This window comes from Staurois parvus, unplaced genomic scaffold, assembly GCF_062004578.1.
Source record: "Staurois parvus isolate SC_StPar_1 unplaced genomic scaffold, SC_StPar_1.0 ptg000092l, whole genome shotgun sequence".
In the NCBI taxonomy this organism is placed as follows: domain Eukaryota; kingdom Metazoa; phylum Chordata; class Amphibia; order Anura; family Ranidae; genus Staurois; species Staurois parvus.
The window spans coordinates 2,466,767-2,487,820 of record NW_028317888.1 but is presented as its reverse complement, the minus strand read 5'-3'; the positions used below and the strand labels follow the sequence as shown (position 1 = coordinate 2,487,820).

General features: G+C 47.7%; 2 protein-coding genes across 2 annotated transcripts in view; one reads left to right on the top strand and one right to left on the bottom strand.

Moving 5' to 3' along the window:
* LOC149468115 (uncharacterized) overlaps positions 1-21,054 on the top strand; it is a 368,056-nt gene that overhangs the window by 18,864 nt on the left and 328,138 nt on the right. The window lies entirely within an intron of this gene.
* LOC149468121 (uncharacterized) lies at positions 839-2,114 on the bottom strand. Its single transcript, XM_089670616.1, has one exon. The coding sequence runs from the start codon at positions 2,099-2,101 to the stop codon at positions 1,034-1,036; it is 1,068 nt and encodes a 355-aa protein (XP_089526742.1). The 5' UTR covers positions 2,102-2,114; the 3' UTR covers positions 839-1,033.

The following is a 21,054-nucleotide window of genomic DNA, read 5'->3' as shown; positions in this document are numbered from 1 at the left end:
TTCTGTGTTGTGTTCATTGTGATGCCAATATTCCCTCCCAGGGATATTAGCTCTCTTAAAGTTGAGCGTTTTTATTTTCCCGTATGTGCTCGCTGTTTACAGCTAACAATAAATGAAATCATGTTATGGTCACTGCTACCCAGATGTTCTTTTATATGGACATTCGTAATAAGCTCTTCATGGTTTGAGATGACTATGTCCAGTAGAGCATCATTCCTAGTTGGGGCCTCTATGAACTGGACCATAAAATTGTCCTGTAGTAAGTTTATTTATTTTTGCCCTTTAACTGTTCCTGCAGTACCATTACTCCAGTCACTTTCTGGGTCGTTACCATCCCCCATTATTATCACTGTCCCAGCCCTTGCAGCCCTTTCCATCTGTGTGAGGAGCTGAGTCTCCACCTCCTCATTAACACTGGGAGGCCTATAACAAACTTCAATGATGACCTTTGTAGTACCGCCCCCCATGTGCAGTTCCACCCATAATCCTTCAGCCTCATCACACTCTCCATCAACTAGGTCCTCTTTCACACTCGCTCTGAGATCACTTCTCACATAGAGACAGACACCACCACCTTTCCTATTTCCCCCGTCTCTCCGAAAGAGAACCTAGCCAGGAATATGAATGGCCCAGTCATGTGAGGAATGAAGCCAAGATTCAGCAATACCAATTCAATCCTAGTTCTCTTCATGCACCAAACCTTCCAACTCACCTATTGTGCTGGGCACACTTCTGGTATTGGGGAACAAACACTTTCATTCACTGACACCTTATCCATTCACCGACACCTTGTCCATTCACTGACACCTTGTTCATTCACTGACACCATGTTCACACGGATTTTGTGTATCTTTTATTTTCCTACAAATGCTACCAATTCCACTGGTTGTTTGTAACATGGGAACCTTCTTATCATCTGCCATAGCCCTCCCCCCATTCCATCCCCTAGGGGTATTGACCCCTGTCTGATCTGTCTACCTCTTTATAATCCCAGATGTACAGGAAGACAGGACTTCAGTGAGGAACATTTCCCTCACTCTGGACAGGAAAGTGGCTTCACCCCCATGTGAGTTCTCTGATGTCTGTAAAGATTGGACTTATCTGAAAAACATTTTCCACACTCAGGACAAGAATATGGCTTTTCCCCCGTGTGAGATCTTTGATGTGTGTAAAGATGGGACTTCACTGAAAAACATTTCCCGCATTCAGGACAGGAATATGGCTTCTCTCCCATGTGAGATCTCTGATGTCTGTAAAGGCTGGACTTCAATGAAAAGCAATTGCCACACTCAGGACAGGAATACGGCTTCTCACCTGTATGAAATTGCTGATGTCTATAAAGATTGGACTTCTGTGAAAAACATTCCCCACACTCAGAACAGGAATACGGCTTCTCTCCCGTGTGAGATCTCTGATGTCTGTAAAGGCTGGACTTCAATGAAAAGCAATTGCCACACTCAGGACAGGAATACGGCTTCTCACCTGTATGAAATTGCTGATGTCTATAAAGATTGGACTTCTGTGAAAAACATTCCCCACACTCAGGACAGGAATACGGCTTCTCCCCCGTGTGAGATCTCTGATGTGTGTAAACATTACACTTCACTGAAAAACATTTCCCGCACTCAGGACAGGAATACGGCTTCTCCCCTGTGTGAGATCTCTGATGCTTGCAAAGGTAGGACATCAGTGAAAAACATTTCCCACACTCAGCACAGGAATATGGCTTCTCCCCCATGTGAGACCTTTTATGCACATTAAGACGGCATTCATAAAGGAAACCCTTCCCGCACTCAGTACAGGAGAATGTCTTCCCTGTTGGAAGGCCGGCCTGGTCCCGCACAGTCTGAGGTTCCTCAGGATATGAGGAATCCGATGGTCCATCTACACTGGGTGGTGCCGGATGGACATTGGAAGGAGTCGGGTTTTCTCCTGGACTATACTGTGTGATGTCCTCATCTTCTACTTTCCAGTCTGGAGACAAAGTGAGACAATCCTCGGAGGTTTTCCTCATCTCCCGGCCATGGACTAAAATACAAAGACAAAGAGGATTACTAGACAGGAGCTGATTGGTTCCCCCAAACCAGGACTCCACCCACATCAGGCAGCTTGGTCTTTGAGGAGCTTACAATTCCACCCTCAAGGGAACTAGGAAATGGCTCCTCTGATCTCCTACCAGGTCATTTCTTTATTCATGGACCTTAGTCACAGAGTGAGGAAACAACCAGAACTGTCTTTTATAGGAGGGACAGTGATGAGGGGATTATAGGACGAGGGTCCCCACCCCCTCTATCACTCATCGCCATCTTCCCAACACAAGAAGTACTGCACTTCCTTATTTAGTCCATGATTTAGTCATGAAGAACAGCGGGGCTGAGCCCCACCAGAGGTCAGAGAGTGAGGATGGGGGGAGAACAACCAAGATGAAGACTGGACTGATCCTGAAGACCACCATCATTGGGGTATTGACTCCTCCCTCATTATCACTGTTTAAGGGTCCAAAGTTGGAGGATGTTATCACATTATTATCACCATGTAAAAGTCTGTGCTCCAATCACATCATCCGATATAAAATGTCCAGCTGGGAGGAAATGGGGGGAACAAAAGAGAATCCATATTATGTGTATATATAGCAGTGGGGGCAGGGGGGAGAGCAGAAGTCATGACTATGGAATGTACAACACAGAGTATATAGTGCAGGGGTCAGGAGGATGTAATGTACAACATAGAGTATATAGTGCAGGGGTCAGGAGTATGTAATGTACAACATAGAGTATATAGTGCAGGGGTCAGGAGTATGTAATGTACACTATATAGTATATAGTGCAGAGGTCAGTAGCATGTAATGTACAACAAAGTATATAGTGCAGGGGTCAGGAGTATGTAATGTACAACATACAGTATATAGTGCAGGGGTCAGCGGTATGTAATGTACAACATAGAGTATACAGTGCAGGGGTCAGGAGTATGTAATGTACAACATAGAGTATACAGTGCAGGGGTTAGGAGGATGTAATGTACAACATAGAGTATATAGTGCAGGGGTCCGGAGTATGTAATGTACAACATAGAGTATATAGTGCAGGGGTCAGGAGGATGTAATGTACAACATAGAGTATATAATGCAGGGGTGAAGAGTATGTAATGCACAACAGAATATATAGTTCAGGTGTCAGGAAAATGTAATGTACAACATAAAATATATAGTGAAGGGGTCATGAGAATGTAATGTACAACATAGAGTATATAGTGCAGGGGTCAAGAGAATGTAATGTACATCATAGAATATACTGTGCAGGGGTCAGGAGTATGTAATGTACAACAGAGTATATAGTGCAGGGTCCAGGAGTATGTAATGTACAATATTGTGAGGGGAGTGACTTTGGGTGGGGGGCACAGCCTCCTTTGGAGTGGTGGGGAGACCCCTGCTGCAGCTCCCCATATCCCTCTTATGTGTAAATCACCCTGTGCCTGTTAGGCGTACAGGGTGGAATGTCCTAGTATTGTGTAGACATGTATAGGTGGGGTGTGGGGGTTGTTCATTGTTTACTGTCATGTGGTTTCTCCATTGTTCTATTGTGTCTTCCTTGACAGCAAACTATTATGGGATGTATGTGTTCCTGTATTGTCTATTGCCACATGGTGTATCCCATTTTTCTATTGTGTGTGTATTGTCTACTGCCACATGGTGTATCCCATTGTTCTATTGTGTGTGTATTGTCTACTGCCACTGGGAGTATCCCATTGTTCTATTGTGTGTGTATTGTCTACTGCCACTGGGAGTATCCCATTGTTCTATTGTGTGTGTATTGTCTACTGCCACTGGGAGTATCCCATTGTTCTATTGTGTGTGTATTGTCTACTGCCACATGGTGTATCTCATTGTTCTATGGTGTGTCTTGGTTTGGTGGGGGGTGTTTCCAGCAGCCCTTCCCCCTGATGGGATGGCCTGCTGATGTGTTTCCTGTTACTGGTTGTATTTCCCCGCCCTGTGTATATCTTGTGTTTGTGTTAAAATAAAGCAGTCTCACTTCCTGTCTTAAGAAGAGTCTGGTGCTGTCTATTTCCTGTATGGTCAGCGGTGGTGTCCATGGATAATGTTCGGACAGGGAAGCGAGAGTCTAACGGAAATACCTTAGCGCATTCAGGGTCCGGTTCCGTTACAAATATAAATTATACAGTATATATAAAGTGTAAATGTGAACGCAATATTAAAAGTGGAAAAAAAGCAGCCAGCATATAAAGGTAAAACCTCAACACCTTAAAATGATAAATAGAAATAAATATGCAGCGCTAAAAACATATATCTTATAAAGGTAAGGGGGGCGCATGCGTGACCAGGACAGGTGATGGCCGTGTTCCTCTGAGGCTCCCTGCTTCCCTGGCCTTAGCGACTCACCCATGGCTCAGCGTCGGCCTCCGAGCGTCCCTGGGTGAGTCACCTCAGCTTTGCACCCGGCCCCCACGATAAGGGAAGAGACAATGGGGAAGATCGGGCGCTGGAAGCCCCCCTCTCGCCGAGTGACCCGCGGCCATCCCTGCTGTAGCGGTTCCTCACCAGGCTGCAATCCCCGGCCTCTATTACAGCTGAGACCCGGAGAACGAGCTCCGGGCCCCCAGTGGTGGCCGGAGGTACTGCAGCCACCAGCTCTACAGTGCAGCCAGCATCCCCTGCATCCCCACGGTCCCCTAACCCCCAGATGAAGGATCCCGAGCCCCTGACACTGGTAGGGGGGGCAATAGAACACCCTTCGTTGAGCCATCCTCCCACTGTTCCTTCCACTCCTCACTCCTCATCTTCTCTCACGGTGTTTGCGTTGGAGGAAAAACGTCAAGTTTTTTTACGCAACATTACCGCCTCTATATCCACCGAAGTGGGCAAATTGGCTTTGGATCTTCGAGGGGAAATAGCTCAGATCGGTGAGCGTGCGGATCAATTGGAGAACAAATTTGATGAATTGGTGCAATATGTCCATGTCTGTCAGGGCAGGAACGATGGAATGGGCAGGCAGGCCTATGGTACGGTCACGCTGCGACTGACGACAGCCACTACCCACAGACCAGAGTCCCTCAGGGCGCGGAGTCTAAGCCCCAGGCTACCCTTCACCAGGGCCCCTGATGGTGGTGATGGACTTGACGCAGCCTGAGACCAGGTCGCGGCCCCCGAGTGACCCCAGCTGCGATAACGACTGCCGCCAATGGCGTACAGCTGGTGGGAGCTAGATGGGAACACGAGTAGAGTAGTCAGACAAGCCGGGTCAATAACAATGGAGCAGACAGTACTAGACGGTAGGCAAAGAAGACTCAGGTCACGGGCCGGGTTCAACAACGGGAGGTCAGATAAAGGGTTAACGCAGAGAGTAGTCTTGTCCAAGCCGAGTCGGTTACCAGGAGAGCAATGGGAACAACACAAGAGCTTGCAACAGGGCAACATACAGGACACAAGTGCAGAGCACACTTGCAGACAGCAGGTTTAAATGTGCTCAACCACACCCTTCTGAGGAGGAGCCGCAGAAGCCTGAAGGCATAAAGGTTCCCACCATGCTTTGCAGAAAACCAAGATGGAGGCCAGCTCATGGAGATGCACAGGCTCTGAAGAAAGGTAGGACCTTGGCAGTACCTCCTCCTCAAGGGCCCCTCCCCCTCCGTGGCTCCACAAAAGGTTTCTGAGGAAATCGGGCGTGAAAAGCGCGGAGGAGGGCAGGAGCATGAACATCCGCGGAAGGAACCCAGGAACGTTCCTCGGGACCATAACCATGCCAATGGACCAAAAACTGTACCCGACCGCGGACAAACCGAGAATCCAAGATGCGGCTCACCTCATACTCCTCATGACCGTCGACCCTGATAGGACGAGGACGAGGCAGAGAGGCAGTAAAGCGATTACAGATCAGAGGTTTCAACAGGGATACGTGGAAGACATTGGAGATGTGCATCCCAGGAGGAAGAGCAAGGGCATAGGCAACCGGGTTCACCCTGCGAAGAATGCGGAAAGGACCAACAAAACGGGGGGCCAGCTTTGGTGTGGGCACCCGAAGCTTGAGGTTGCGAGTGGACAACCACACCCGATCTCCGACCTGGTATGAGGGAGCGGGCAACCGTCTACGATCAGCCTGGAGCTTCTGGCGCTGTGCTGAGTCCTTCAAGGACCTCTGAATCTGCCCCCATGAGGAGCGCAGAGCAGCCAGGTGGTTATCCACAGCCGGAATGTCCTGTGGAGAGAACAACTCAGGCAATACAGCGGGTTGGAACCCATAGTTGGCCATGAAGGGGGACATCCCAGAGGAGGAGTTGACAGCCGAGTTTCTCGCAAACTCTGCCCATGGCAGGAGATCGGCCCAGTTGTCCTGATGATCCGATATATAGCAACGAAGGAATTGTTCCAGGGCCTGGTTGGAACGCTCCGCAGCCCCATTGGACTGAGGGTGGTAGGCCGAAGAGAAGGAAAGCTCGATACCCAACTGGGAGCAGAAGGCGCGCCAGAACCTGGACACAAACTGGCTCCCACGGTCCGAGACAATCACCTTGGGCAACCCGTGCAAGCGAAAGATCTCCTTGGCGAAAACCGTAGCCAGTTCCTGTGCAGTCGGCAATTTCTTGAATGGAACGCAATGGCACATCTTAGAAAAACGATCGATCACCATAAGAATGACCGTATGACCTTGAGACGCAGGAAGATCCACAATAAAATCCATTCCCAGGTGTGACCAGGGACGCTCCCCATTGGGAATGGGTTGCAGAAGGCCCAATGGAAGGTGCCGAGGAGATTTATTCTGGGCACAGACCGAACAAGCTGCTACATATGAGGCGATGTCGGAACGGAGAGATGGCCACCAGAATAACCGAGAAACGACCCAGGACAATTGGTTCCTACCAGGATGACCGGCAGTCTTGGCATTATGGTAGGTACGTAGCAAGCGGGTACGCAATCCCTCAGGTACAAAACATCTTCCAGCAGGTCTCTCAGGGGGAGCGTTAGTTTGAGCCGCCAAAATCTGCTCCCCAAGGGGAGAAGTCAGGTTGGTACGAATGGCAGCCAGGATCTGGTTTGGAGGAATGACCGAGGTCGGCTCAGTGTCCTCCCTGGACAGCTCAGAGTATTGCCGCGACAAGGCATCAGCCCTGACATTCTTGGAACCAGGCAAGTAAGAGACCACATAGTTAAAACGTGACAAAAACAGAGCCCACCTGGCCTGACGGGGTGTCAACCTCTTAGCCTCCGAGAGATATGTGAGGTTCTTGTGGTCAGTGAGAACTAGGACCGGGACCACAGAACCCTCAAGCAGGTGCCTCCATTCCTTGAGAGCCAGAATAATGGCCAACAACTCCCTGTCTCCAATCTGGTAGTTGCACTCTGCAGAGGAAAGCTTCTTGGAGTAGAACCCACAAGGAAGTAGGGGTCCCTCGGGTGACCGACGCTGGGACAAGAGGGTGCCTACTCCTGTCTCAGATGCATCAACCTCGAGAACAAAAGGCAACCCAGGATTGGGATGAGACAGAATTGGGGCCGAAGTGAAGGCGGCTTTCAGAGCCTTGAAAGCTGAGATGGCCTCGGGTGACCACTCGTGAGGATTACTGCCCTTCTTGGTCAGATCTGAGAGAGGCTTTGCCAATGTGGAAAAGTTCCTGATAAACTTCCGATAATAGTTGGCAAATCCCAAAAAGCGCTGAATGGACCGAAGACCACTGGGAAGAGGCCACTGCAGAACCGCTGAAACCTTCTCAGGGTCCATAGAAAAACCCATCGGGGAAATGATGTAGCCTAAAAAGGCAACCTGGGATTGGTGAAATTCACACTTCTCGAGCTTACAGAAAAGCTCGTTTTCACGTAACCGTTGCAGCACCCGCTTAACATCCTGGATATGAGTCTCCATAGACGCAGAGTAAACCAGGATGTCGTCCAAGTAAACCACCACGCACTGCTGCAACAAGTCACGTAAGACATCGTTAATAAACTCCTGAAAGACCGCGGGTGCGTTACACAACCCAAAGGGCATAACCAGGTATTCATAGTGGCCGGTTCTGGTGTTGAACGCGGTCTTCCACTCATCGCCCTCCTTGATCCGTACGAGGTTGTAGGCAGCCCTAAGGTCGAGCTTAGTAAAGACCGTTGCTCCCTTGAGGCGGTCAAACAACTCGGTGATCAACGGAATAGGATAAGCATTTTTAATCGTGATCCGATTGAGACCCCTAAAATCAATGCAGGGTCTCAGCTCACCTCCCTTCTTTTTCACAAAAAAAAACCCAGCTCCTGCTGGAGACGTAGACTTGCGAATGTGCCCCCGGGAAAGCGCATCCGCAACGTATTCCTCCATGGCCTGATTCTCTGCCACCGAAAGAGGATACACCCTGCCACGCGGAGGAGTAGCACCAGTTTGTAAGGTTATGGCACAATCGTATGGACAATGAGGAGGCAGAGCACCGGCGCGCACCTTGTCAAACACGTCCAGGTACTCCCCATATTCAGTGGGCAGCACAGAGTCCGAGGAGGTGCACAGCACCTTAACCGGACCACGGATGCAACCAGCCCCACACCGTGGTGACCATGAGAGAATCTCGGCCGATCGCCAATCAAAGGTCGGATTGTGCCTCTGAAGCCAGGGATAGCCCAAAACCACGGAGTAGTGCGGGGAAGAAATTACCTGGAAACAGGCCAATTCCCTGTGAACAGCCCCAATAGCTACCTCCACCGGCAGGGTCTCGTGGGTAACCTGCGATGGCTGCAAGGGCCTGCCATCTATTGCCTCGAGAACCAATGGAGTCTCTCGAGCCTGCAGAGGAATGGAGTACTGGGCCGCAAATGAACTGTCCATAAACAAACCGCCAGCCCCAGAGTCTACCAGCGCCTGGGCCGTCACCGAGCCTCCTGCCCAAGAGAGGACAACGGTGATAAGCGGTTTATCTTTACGGGAAACCGGGGACGAGGAAACTCCACCCAAGATCTGCCCCCGACAGGATCTCAGGTGCGGGCGTTTCCCGGACGGACCGGACAGGACTGCCGAAAATGCCCCCCGAGTCCACAGTACAGGCAGCGACCCTCCCGACGCCGAGAGGCCCGCTCCCCCTCGGAAAGGCGAGCAAACCCCAGCTGCATGGGCTCACTACCAGACAAACCATCCCCAGGAGGCGTGGGAGGAGAGGGAGGAACGGGTGGGACAGAAAACGTAGGCGCCAAACGGTTAGGAGGCCTCCGCAGCCGCTCCTTAAATGAAGGCCTCTCTCTGAGCCTGGTGTCAATCAAGATTAGGAAGGAGATGAGTGCCTCTAACTCCACAGGCAGTTCTTTGGCTGCGATCTCGTCCTTCAACGCATCAGAGAGACCATGAGAGAAAGCAGCCACTAGAGCCTCATTGTTCCAACCCACCTCTGCCGCCAAAGTACGAAATTCGATGGCGTACTCGGCAACGGTTCGTGAACCCTGATGCATGGACATGAGCAATTTGGCAGCAGAAGCGGAGCGAGCGGGTACGTCGAATACCGTACGGAAGGAGGCAACGAAACAGGTAAACACGTGAATCACCGGGTCATTCCTCTCCCATAAGGGATTAGCCCAGGCCAAGGCCCTATCAGAGAGCAGCGAGATTAGGAAGCCCACTTTTGCCCTCTCAGTAGGGAAAGCGTGAGGTATTAATTCAAAGTAAATCCCCACTTGGTTAAGAAAACCACGACACTGACTCGGTTCCCCCCCAAAGCGCTGAGGAAGAGGGGCAGAACCAGTCATACCTCTGGGTACCGCGGGTTCCGCAACAGATGCAGAGGTAGGTGCAACAACCGGAGCAACAGTGGGAGAGTCCACCGGAGTAACAACTGACCTAATAGCCCCAGGGGTAAGGTGCGCTGTGCATGCAAGCAGAGCCTGCAACGCCTGAGCGAACTGATCCAACAAGCGATCCTGTTGGTCAAGTCTGGCGAGTAACATAGGGATCGAAGGCGTACCTGCACCGTCAGGATTCATGGCACTTGTGTAATGTCAGGGCAGGAACGCTCGAATGGGCAGGCAGGCCTATGGTACGGTCACGCTGCGACTGACGACAGCCACTACCCACAGACCAGAGTCCCTCAGGGCGCGGAGTCTAAGCCCCAGGCTACCCTTCACCAGGGCCCCTGATGGTGGTGATGGACTTGACGCAGCCTGAGACCAGGTCGCGGCCCCCGAGTGACCCCAGCTGCGATAACGACTGCCGCCAATGGCGTACAGCTGATGGGAGCTAGATGGGATCACGAGTAGAGTAGTCAGACAAGCCGGGTCAATAACAACGGAGCAGACAGTACTAGACGGTAGGCAAAGAATACTCAGGTCACGGGCCGGGTTCAACAACGGGAGGTCAGATAAAGGGTTAACGCAGAGAGTAGTCTTGTCCAAGCCGAGTCGGTTACCAGGAGAGCAATGGGAACAACACAAGAGCTTGCAACAGGGCAACATACAGGACACAAGTGCAGAGCACACTTGCAGACAGCAGGTTTAAATGTGCTCAACCACACCCTTCTGAGGAGGAGCCGCAGAAGCCTGAAGGCATAAAGGTTCCCACAATGCTTTGCAGAAAACCAAGATGGAGGCCAGCTCATGGAGATGCACAAGCTCTGAAGAAAGGTAGGACCTTGACACCCCTGTACACTGCCCAACTGATTCCTTTACACTCTTCTGCTGACCTCCCATCCTGTGCCCTACTGACCCCTGTACACTGCCCAACTGATTCCTTTACACATTTCTGCTGACCTCCCATTCTGTGCCCTGCTGACCCCTGTACACTGCCCAACTGATTCCTTTACACTCTTCTGCTGACCTCCCATCCTGTGCCCTACTGACCCCTGTACACTGCCCAACTGATTCCTTTACGCTCTTCTGCCACCTTCTCATCCTGTGCCCTGCTGACCCCTGTACACTGCCCAACTATTGCCTTACACTCTTCTGCTGACCTCCCATCCTGTGCCCTGCTGACCCCTGTACACTGCCCAACTATTCCTTTACACATTTCTGCTGACCTCCCATCCTGTGCCCTGCTGACCCCTGTACACTGCCCAACCGATTCCTTTACACTCTTCTGCTGACCTCCCATCCTGTGCCCTGCTTACCCCTGTACACTGCCCATCTGATTCCTTTACACATTTCTGCTGACCTCCCATCCTGTGCCCTGCTGACCCCTGTACACTGCCCAACCGATTCCTTTACACTCTTCTGCGGACCTCCCATCCTGTGCCCTGCTTACCCCTGTACACTGCCCATCTGATTCCTTTACACATTTCTGCTGACCTCCCATCCTGTGTCCTGCTGACCCCTGTACACTGCCCAACTGATTCCTTTACACTCTTTTTCTGACCTCCCATCCTGTGCCCTGCTGACCCCTGTACACTGTCCATCTGATTCCTTTACACATTTCTGCTGACCTCCCATCCTGTGCCCTGCTGACCCCTGTACATTGCCCAACTGATTCCTTTACACTCTTCTGCTGACCTCCCATGCTGTGCCCTGCTGACCCCTGTACACTGCCCAACTGATTCCTTTACATTCTTCTGCCGACCTCCCATCCTGTGCCCTGCTGACCCCTGTACACTGCCCAACTGATTCCTTTACACTCTTCTGCCGACCTCCCATCCTATGCCCTGCTGACCCCTGTACACTGCCCAACTGATTCCTTTACAGTTTTCTGCTGACCTCCCATCCTGTGCCCTGCTGACCCCTGTACACTGCCCAACTGATTCCTTTACAGTTTTCTGCTGACCTCCCATCCTGTGCCCTGCTGACCCCTGTACACTGCCTGTAAGGAAATATGTCTTATTAACTGGCATACATTTTGTATAATGCCTCCATTTTTAGATGTGTGAACAGTTATTTTGTTTTTGTAACTTCTCTCTTGTTTCCTTAGATTAGTTTCATTTCTGTAAAAGGAACTACCTTATGCTGTATGGTATCCCTCAACTATTTGCACTTTCTGTTCTTCACGTAACTATATTGATAAGAATGGAATGTTTCATTGGTCATCCTGAGATTAAGCCACGCCTACTGAGTTCTGTATAACTGTTCTTGTCATGCATCAAACTTTCAGAGATTTAGCTTGCAGACTTCGGTGTCAGAGCTTTATTTCTCCTAGGCCTGGTGGGTAAAATAATGTGGACAGGGGGCTCAGACATAGGTTGAATCCTTGCAATCTGGTTTCGGGAAGTGGGATTAAAGGTGTGGATGGTCAGGTAAGCTGAGCCAGTCTTAGTTTTACCTGGATTGTCCCCCTTTAAAGACCCCGGGATAGTAGCCCAAGTTTCCATTTGAGATTGTTGGATCTCACGGAGGGTCTTTGAGGTGGGTCCTCAAAGGGAATTCAGAGATTTTGGAACCTATGGGGAAATATTTCCAAGGCAGGTATAATTGTGAATTCACAGGAGTCCTCATTTATTTTTGCCATTGTAGAAGTATAAGTGCTTATTTGCTGCATGTTAAGAAACTGTTAAGTAGTACTTTGTGTTACAGTACAGGGATATTACAAGGGCCGTACTTTTAAGTGTGAAATTCCTGAAATGTTGAGAAGGCTTTGTAGGTGTTACAGCCTCTCCACTTCAGAGAATAAGTACTGATACTGTAATATTTATTGCTTTGCCTAACCGCTGATTTTTGCTTTAAGCAGGTATATCTAAGGTGAGAGATCTACCCAAAGCTTGTGCATAAAGTGTTAAGTGATATTGCTGAAAAAAAAAAAAAAAGAAGAAAAAGACAAAATATCCTGAATTGTCTAGGATAACTTGTAAGGAGTATGTGATAACAGTATACGGGATGAAGTATCTGAAAGCAGCAGGTTTTCACTGGCTGAAATATGTGTCTGGTTACATTCCAGAGCACAGTAATTTGAATCTCCACTCTTAACCCCCCCACGGTCGGCTCCGACAAGTTATACAAAAGTATATTCAGCTTTGCCAAAAAGGGAGGATGATTTTTTTTTCTCCTCAGACCTTCAAGGACAGACCATCACAATCTCCCTTAGTTCAGGCAGAAAAACAGAGTCCTGATAGTACAGAAGTGAGGGGTATAGAAGGGAGGGGAAGAGAAGAGGGAGGAGGAGAAGAGAGCCATACCAGACAAAACATGAAATTAACCACATGCTGCCCAGCCACTGTAGAAATACAATGGCAGGGTGGCACAGCTGGGCAAAACCACATTTTAAAACCAGGTAGGGGCACGCGCGAGGCACGCCGCTGCCCTACCTGTCCCGCCGATCACAGCCGCAGTTGTCAGTCGCCGGGTCACAGCCGGTCATTACCGGCTATCTCCCGGCGATTAGCGGCAATCAGTGACAGAGAGCACAGCTGCAGTAGCTGTGCTTTCTGTCAGTTCCCTGACAGCTCCTGACACGCTGATCGGGACAGAAGAGTTTCTCTCTCTCGATCAGCGTGTCCTGTGCAGTACACACCCCGCCCCCTAGTAAAACACTCCCCTCACACAGTTAACCCTTTCACTGAATAATAAACTTAACCCCTTCCTCCCCAGTGCCATTAGTACAGTGTCAGTGGGTTTTTTTTTGCACTGATCACTGTATTAGTGTCACTGGGGATGTCAGTGACCCCAAGTCAGTTCCCCCCCAGTGTCAGAATGTCCGCAGTCCCGCCATAAGTCGCTGATCGCCGCCATAAGTCACTGATCGCCACCATAAGTCACTGATCACCACCATAAGTCACTGATCACCACCATAAGTCACTGATCACCACCATAAGTCACTGATCACCACCATAAGTCGCTGATCGCCGCCATAAGTCACTGATCGCCACCATAAGTCACTGATCACCACCATAAGTTGCTGATCGCCACCATAAGTCACTGATCACCACCATAAGTCACTGATCACCACCATAATTCGCTGATCGCCGCCATTATTAGTATTAAAAAAAATTAAAAATCCCAGTATTATTCCCGCCATTTGTAAACACTATAACTTTCACGTAAACCAATTAACCACTTGCCTACCAGGCACTTATACCCCCTTCCTTACCAGGCCAATTTTCAGCTTTCAGCGCTGCCGCACTTTGATTGACAATTGCGCGGTCATGCAACATTGTACCCATATGAAATTTTGATCATTTTTTTCTCACAAATAGAGCTTTCTTTTGGTGGTATTTAATCGCCACTGGGCGCTTTACTTTTTGCGCTATAAATTAAAAAATGTGCAAAAAATTTGAAAAAAAAAAAAAAGTTTATTTGTTTCTTTTATAAAATTTTTCAAACAGGTATTTTTTCTCCTTCACTGATTTGCGTTGATGAGGCGGCACTGATGGGCACTGATAGGCGGCACTGATGGGCACTGATAGGCAGCACTAAAGGGCACTGATAGGCAGTACTAATGAGGTGGCACGGATAGGCGGCACTGATAGACAGCACTAATTAGGGGTCACGGATAGGCGGCACTGATATGCAGCACTGATAGGCGGCACTGATAGGTGACACTGATGATGGGTACTGATAGACGGCACTGACTGGCATCACTTCTGGGCACTGACTGGCGGCACTGACTGGCACAACCCTTGGGCACTGACTGGTGGCACTGACTGGCAGCACTGCTGGGCTGCACTGGTGGGTGGCACTGGTGGGCAGCACTGGTGGGTGGGCACAGGTGGGTGGCACTGGTGGGCACAGGTGGGTGGCACTGGTGGGTGGGCACAGGTGGGTGGCACTGCTGGGCACATGTAGGTGGCACTTCTGGGCACAGGTAGGTGGCACTGCAGAGTGGCACAGGTGGGGGCACTGCTGGGCACAGGTGGGGGCACTGCTGGGAATGGGTGGGCGGGGCTAGTGGGCGCACTGCTGGGCGGAACTTGCGGGTGTCACTGCTGGGCACCGATCATCAGGGCACTGATCATCAGTGCCCTGATGATCGGTGCCGATCCCCGCTCTGACAACTGCCGGTTCTCGGCAGTACTTTCCTCACGATCTGACAGCGTGAGGAAAGTGCAGCCGAGAACCGGCACTTGCATTTCCCTGTGATCAGCGTGTCATTGGACACCGCTGATCACGTGGTAAAAGGCCGGTGGGATCGGCCTTTCACCACATCACGTGATCAGCTGTGTCCGTAGGACACAGCGATCACGGAGATCGCCGGGTGCGCGCCCCCTGGGGCGCGCAATAGAGCGCGTTCTGGGAGGACGTCATATGACGTCCACTCAGAACTGGCCGGCCGCGGTGAAGCCGTCATTCGGCTATGCGCGGTCGGCAAGAAGTTAATTTACACGTATTGGGTTTTTTTTTTAGCAAAGACATGTCGCAGAATGCATTTTGGCAGAAATTTATGACTAAATTTGATTTTTAAATTTTTTTTTACTGGACATGTTTTATAGCAAAAAGTCCAAAATATTGTTTTTTTTCCTCAAAATTGTCAGCTTTTTTTTATAGCGCAAAAAAAAAACGCACAGGCGATCAAATACCACCGAAAGAAAGCTCAATTTGTGTGAAAAAAAGGATGTAAATTTCATTTATGTACCGTATTGCATGACCGCACAATTGTCCATTAAACTAGCGAAGTGCTGTATAGCAAAAAAATGGCGTAAATTGCAGTATCTATCCCATAGTTTGTAGACGCTATAACTTCACACAAAGCAATCAATATACACCTATTGGGATTTTTTTTACCAAAAACATGGAGCAGAATACATTTTGGCCTAAATTTATAACTAACTTTGAGTTTACTATATATTTTTTATAGCTGAAAGTAAAAAATATTGTTTTTCTTCAAAATTTTTGGTCTTTTTTTGTTTATAGCATGAAAAATAAAAAGCGCACAAGTGATCAAATACCACCGAAAGAAAGCTCTATTGGTGTGAAAAAATGGATGCAAATTTTGTTTGGAAGCAGCATTGCATGACCGCGCAATTATCAGTTGAATTAGTGCAGCGCCGAGTAGCAAAAAGAGGCGTGGTCATTAAGGGGGGTAAATCCTCAGGAGGGCAAGTGGTTAATAATTGATGGAATTTTGGGATATGAAATGGACTCCGGGTTTGACTGGACAAAGGGGCCTAAAATATATGTTCTAGTTGATCCTGGAACCCAGGCAGCCACTCATGTATGGCTGAAGTAAGACATTAAGAGAAAGGTGTGATAGTAGGTGACAGCCGAGATGGACAGAATATGGAAGAGTAGGAAATTGTTAGCAATTGCTGTAGTTTGTAAGCAAGGGACAAAAGAGACGGTGACAGAGAATGGGAAAAGACTGAGGAATGTTTGGAAGGAAGAAGCTGGGATGGATATGGTTAGTGCAGAAATGGGCATTATATATCCAAACCTTGATGGCGGGATTTAGATTTGAAGTTTTGCTGTTGGTAAGACGGCCTATTTCAAACTGGACAGAGATGGATTCAGGTACATTTGAAAAACAAGTGATGGAGAAAGACGCCGCTGGATGTTTTGAGGTCTCCAAATTTACTAAAAAAGCACATTTTCAGGGGTTACAACATAGTTCTAATCCTATAGAATGAGGTAGCAACAGAAATAGGGGACAAGAGTAGAATGTGAACCTTCAGATGGTATCACTGGGACATGTGCCAAAACCTGGGAAACACCCCCTTTGAGTATTTCAGACTCTCACAGGAAAGGTTTCATAGTGAAACATTCTTTCAAAATCTTATCAGGATGCCCTATGAATTTGCTAGGCAGAGATCTGTTGGGAAAATTCAAGGCCACAATCAGAGTAAGTGAGAAGGGAGTGGTGCACATGGAGTCACCTCACTGTTTTGTGAGCATGGAAGATTTAGACAAAGTGAAGTCTGTGCCAACAGTAAACTAGATGTATATTAACTACAGTAAACTAGATGGTATATTCCCTGTACACCTTACAAGGCCAGACTCAAACCTGGAGTTGGTCCAGTATATCAAAAGCAGTATCCTTTGTCACAAGGAGATTGATGGTACTTACTGTTTAGTGCAAGATCTCAGGGCCATTAACAATCTCATTATTCCAATTGCACCCATCGTCCCAGATGTGCCTTCATGGATTACCTCTATTCCACACGATACACAATATTATACTGTGATCGATATAAGCAAAGTTTTTTTTATTCCGTCCAAGTTGACGAAGAGACACAACTACTGTTAAATTGTATTCTGGCCAACAGTTAACCTGGGCCAGATTACCCCAAGGCTACGTGAATTCTCCAGCTGTATATTCCATGGCCCTCCAAGAATCCTTAAAGGGTTGGGCACCCCACCATGGTTACACGTTGCTCAAGTACGTGGATGACATTATTTTGTTTATCCAACAGGGAGGCTTGTAGGCAGGACAGTATATCTCTGTTAAATTTTCTGGATACAAAGGGACACAAGGTGGCAAGGCATAAGGTACAATGTTGTCAAATTCAGTGGATTACTTGGGTTTCACTTTGTCACAAGGCACCAGAATGGTGAATCAGTCCAGGATCCTAGTCATTACAGGTCTGCCCCACCCAAAAACTAAAAAGGAAATGTTCTCCTTCCTTGGTATGGTCAACTATTGTTGCCAATGGATACCTGACTGCTCCCATTGTGACAACATACTCAGGCAGCACACTAAGGCTGAGGCTTCAGACCTTACTGAGTGGGACGAAGTATCCACCAATGCCTACCAAATCTTGAGGTCCTCGCTAGTTTCCTCTCCTGCTCTGGGTTTTGATGTTTAGTTTCATGTGTATGCTCATGATAATTGTAAAACCATGATGGTTGTGGTCACTCAGGATCATGGAGGACACATGAGGCAAGTAGCCCATTTTTCAAAAGTAGTGCCAAGTCCGGTACAAGGCATGTCGGCATGTCTGAGAGCCCTGGCCATCAGTGCCATGGCAGTAGAGGACTTAATGAGTGTGACTCTGGGACATAAAACCATCCTTCATATTGCACATCATGTTCTGCATGTCCTTAAGAACCTCACTACGCAGCACATGACAGCACAAAGGGAAAGTGGTTATGAAGTGATTTTGACATAAACTGCTAATTTGGAAGTGAAATATGCAGGTTCTAATTCTGGTCCCTTAGATATGCTATAGTTTGCTAGGGATAAAAGGTGAAACTGATAATCCCCCGAGGAACATGATTGTGTTCAGGTAATACATGAGGATACCACTCCCAGAATAGACATACAACAAAAAGGGTTGACAGTAGATGCAAATGATCTAATGCCAAAGGGAGGTATAACAGGACTCCCACGTCACAGTGCACAGTTCTGTGGCATAGGACATTGGGGTTGACAGGTAGTGAGAGATGAAATAAAGAAAAGATTTTTTGTAAAGGAAGTCATCCCTCGATGAGGATGTCTGGTAGGTATAGACTTGGACATAGGACCAACATTTATTTCAAAGGTTACACACAAGGTAACCAAACTGATGAGCATTGACTGGAAGTTCCACATACCCTACCATCCACAGAGTTCTGCTCAGGTAGAATGGGCAAATAGGACCCTGAAGGAGAAACTAAGGAAGGTAACAGGTGGGGCATTAAAGGGATGGGAGGTTTATCTGCCAGCTGTTCTGGTTGAGATGAGGATGACACCTAATAAAATCACCAAATTTTCCTTTTTGAAATTTTTTATGGGCTGCCATTCCCCCCCCCCCCCCCTTTGACAAGAGGTCCTTTGGTAGTTATGCCAGGAAATTTAGATATATCCAGGAATTGATTAGGGTGTCCAATGGTGTATACGGTGATGTCTCTCTTTTGTTCTCTTTTTTTTCCCACAGATAATCCAAACCACCCGTACAAGCCAGGAGATGGGGTAGTGGTTAAGGACCTTCACAGACACAAGACCACAGATCCACCATACGGAAAACCTATCATAGTGATGGCTGTGATGAGAACTGCAGTTCTGACTGCTGATCCAAAAGTCTGGATCCCAGAACCACCAAAGAACCAAGAGCAACAGATGGAGCAAGAAAAGGAGACAGACCTGTAAACACCCTCCAATTTTCAGGATGCTGCTTCATCCAGAGACAGCCTGGAAGAATTTTCTTTTGATTGGTTGTCTCTCAGTGATAACTTTTTCAGTGGCTTACTGGGCTAGTCACTGCTACTATCACCAAGATGAATGGCCACCAATCTGTGGCCACAACAGTAAGACTGTGAATGACAGCGGACTAATAAAAAAGAGCAGAAAAGATCATTGACTGAAAATATGTCACTATTGAAATGTAAGTATAGGTATGCCATGCTCTCGGGATTCGAGAGTTGTTGGGTTTGCAGTATACTCCACCCTGAAACTATGAACATTCCTTTGTATGCGGCACCAAAAAATGTGACGTCAATGTTTATTGGTAATTTGAGTATCATCCTCACAAATGTTACTACAAGGCCGAAATCTGAAGTGTTGGGAGTTATGATGGAACCTGAATGGTGTTTTTATTTAGGCAATTAATCAAATGAAGGAAATAATTTTGTAGTCAGTCTAAATTGAATGTCAATGGGAAGGAACCTGAGGACGGTGACTTTGTACAAGTAAACACTACTAAGAATAGATATCAAAAAAACTACATAGGAAACATAACTACAGGTGCTTCTTTAATGTTGAATTTGAATGACCAAGTTGTGTGAATCTGCTGCTGATTATGAGTGTTGTACATGGATACATAACACGTCTGCTGGGATCCCAGACTACTATGAAGTCATTGAGAATCATAGAGAACAGGTAAATGTTTTACAAGCTTGACGGTTTAAAAAAGTAGACATGCCGATTTTGTTATGTTTTTTACTAATATGTATGATGTTGCTAAATATTGCATGTGCATTTGTAACATGTTTTTAAAGAACTTGGATTAATATTGGAAACAATAACTGTGAAACTTGATGTGTTGTCACTATGGCCCTGATTCACTAAGACTTGAGTCTACTATCAGACTCTGACCATTCAGGCAGACTCAGTTCAATCAATCAAGACCTGTCAGTCGTCTGAGCGGCATCTAGCAATTCCATAGACGAACGTCTACTTTGCTATTAGTTAATGTGGAATTGCGTCTGGCACATATTAAGGTGCAATACCGGATATGTCCGCTAGATGGCGCACAAGCGCGGGCTTTGTAGCATTGGCGTTTTTGTGTTAGCAAAAGAGAATACTTAGAATAATATACAGTCATGGCCGAAATTGTTGGCACCCTTGATATTTCTCCAGGAAATCATGTATTTCTCACGAAACGTATTGCATTAACACATGTTTTGCTATACACATGTTTATTCCCTTTGTGTGTATTGGGACAAAACAAAAAAAGGGAGGAAAGAAAGCAAATTCGACATAATGTCACACAAACCTCCAAAAATGGGCTGGACAAAAGTATTGGCACCCTTTCACAACTGCGGATAAATAAGAATGTTACAAGCATGTGATGCTCCTGTAAACTCACCTGGGGCAAGTAACAGGTGTGGGCAATATAGAAATCACACCTGAAAGCAGATAAAAAGGAGAGACGTTCACTTAACCTTTGCATTGTGTGTCTGTCTGTGCCACACTAAGCATGGACAACAGAAAGAGGAGACGAGAACTGTCTGAGGACCTGAGAACCAAAATTGTGGCAAAATATCAACAATCTCAAGGTTACAAGTCCATCTCCAGAGAACTAGATTTGCCTTTGTCCACAGTGCGCAACATTATCAAGAAGTTTGCAACCCATGGCACTGTAGCTAATCTCCCTGGTCGTGGACGGATGAGGAAAATTGATGAAAGATTGCAACGCAGAATAGTCCGGATGGTGGATAAGCAGCCCCAAACATGTTCCAAAGACATTCAAGCTGTCCTGCAGGCTCAGGGAGCATCAGTGTCAGCGCGAACTATCCGTCGACATTTAAATGAAATGAAACGCTATGGCAGGAGACCCAGGAGGACCCCACTGCTGACACAGAGACATAAAAAAGCAAGACTACAGTTTGCCAAAATGTACTTGAGTAAGCCAAAAGCCTTCTGGGAAAACGTCTTGTGGACAGATGAGACCAAGATAGAGCTTTTCGGTAAAGCACATCATTCTACTGTTTACCGAAAACGGAATGAGGCCTACAAAGAACAAAACACAGTACCTACGGTAAAATATGGTGGAGGTTCAATGATGTTTTGGGGTTGTTTTGCTGCCTCTGGCACTGGG

What these genes read in the sequence shown, in the direction of transcription:
- LOC149468121 (XM_089670616.1), bottom strand. Translation starts at nt 2,101, where the DNA reads ATGTGGGTGGAGTCCTGGTTTGGGGGAACCAATCAGCTCCTGTCTAGT.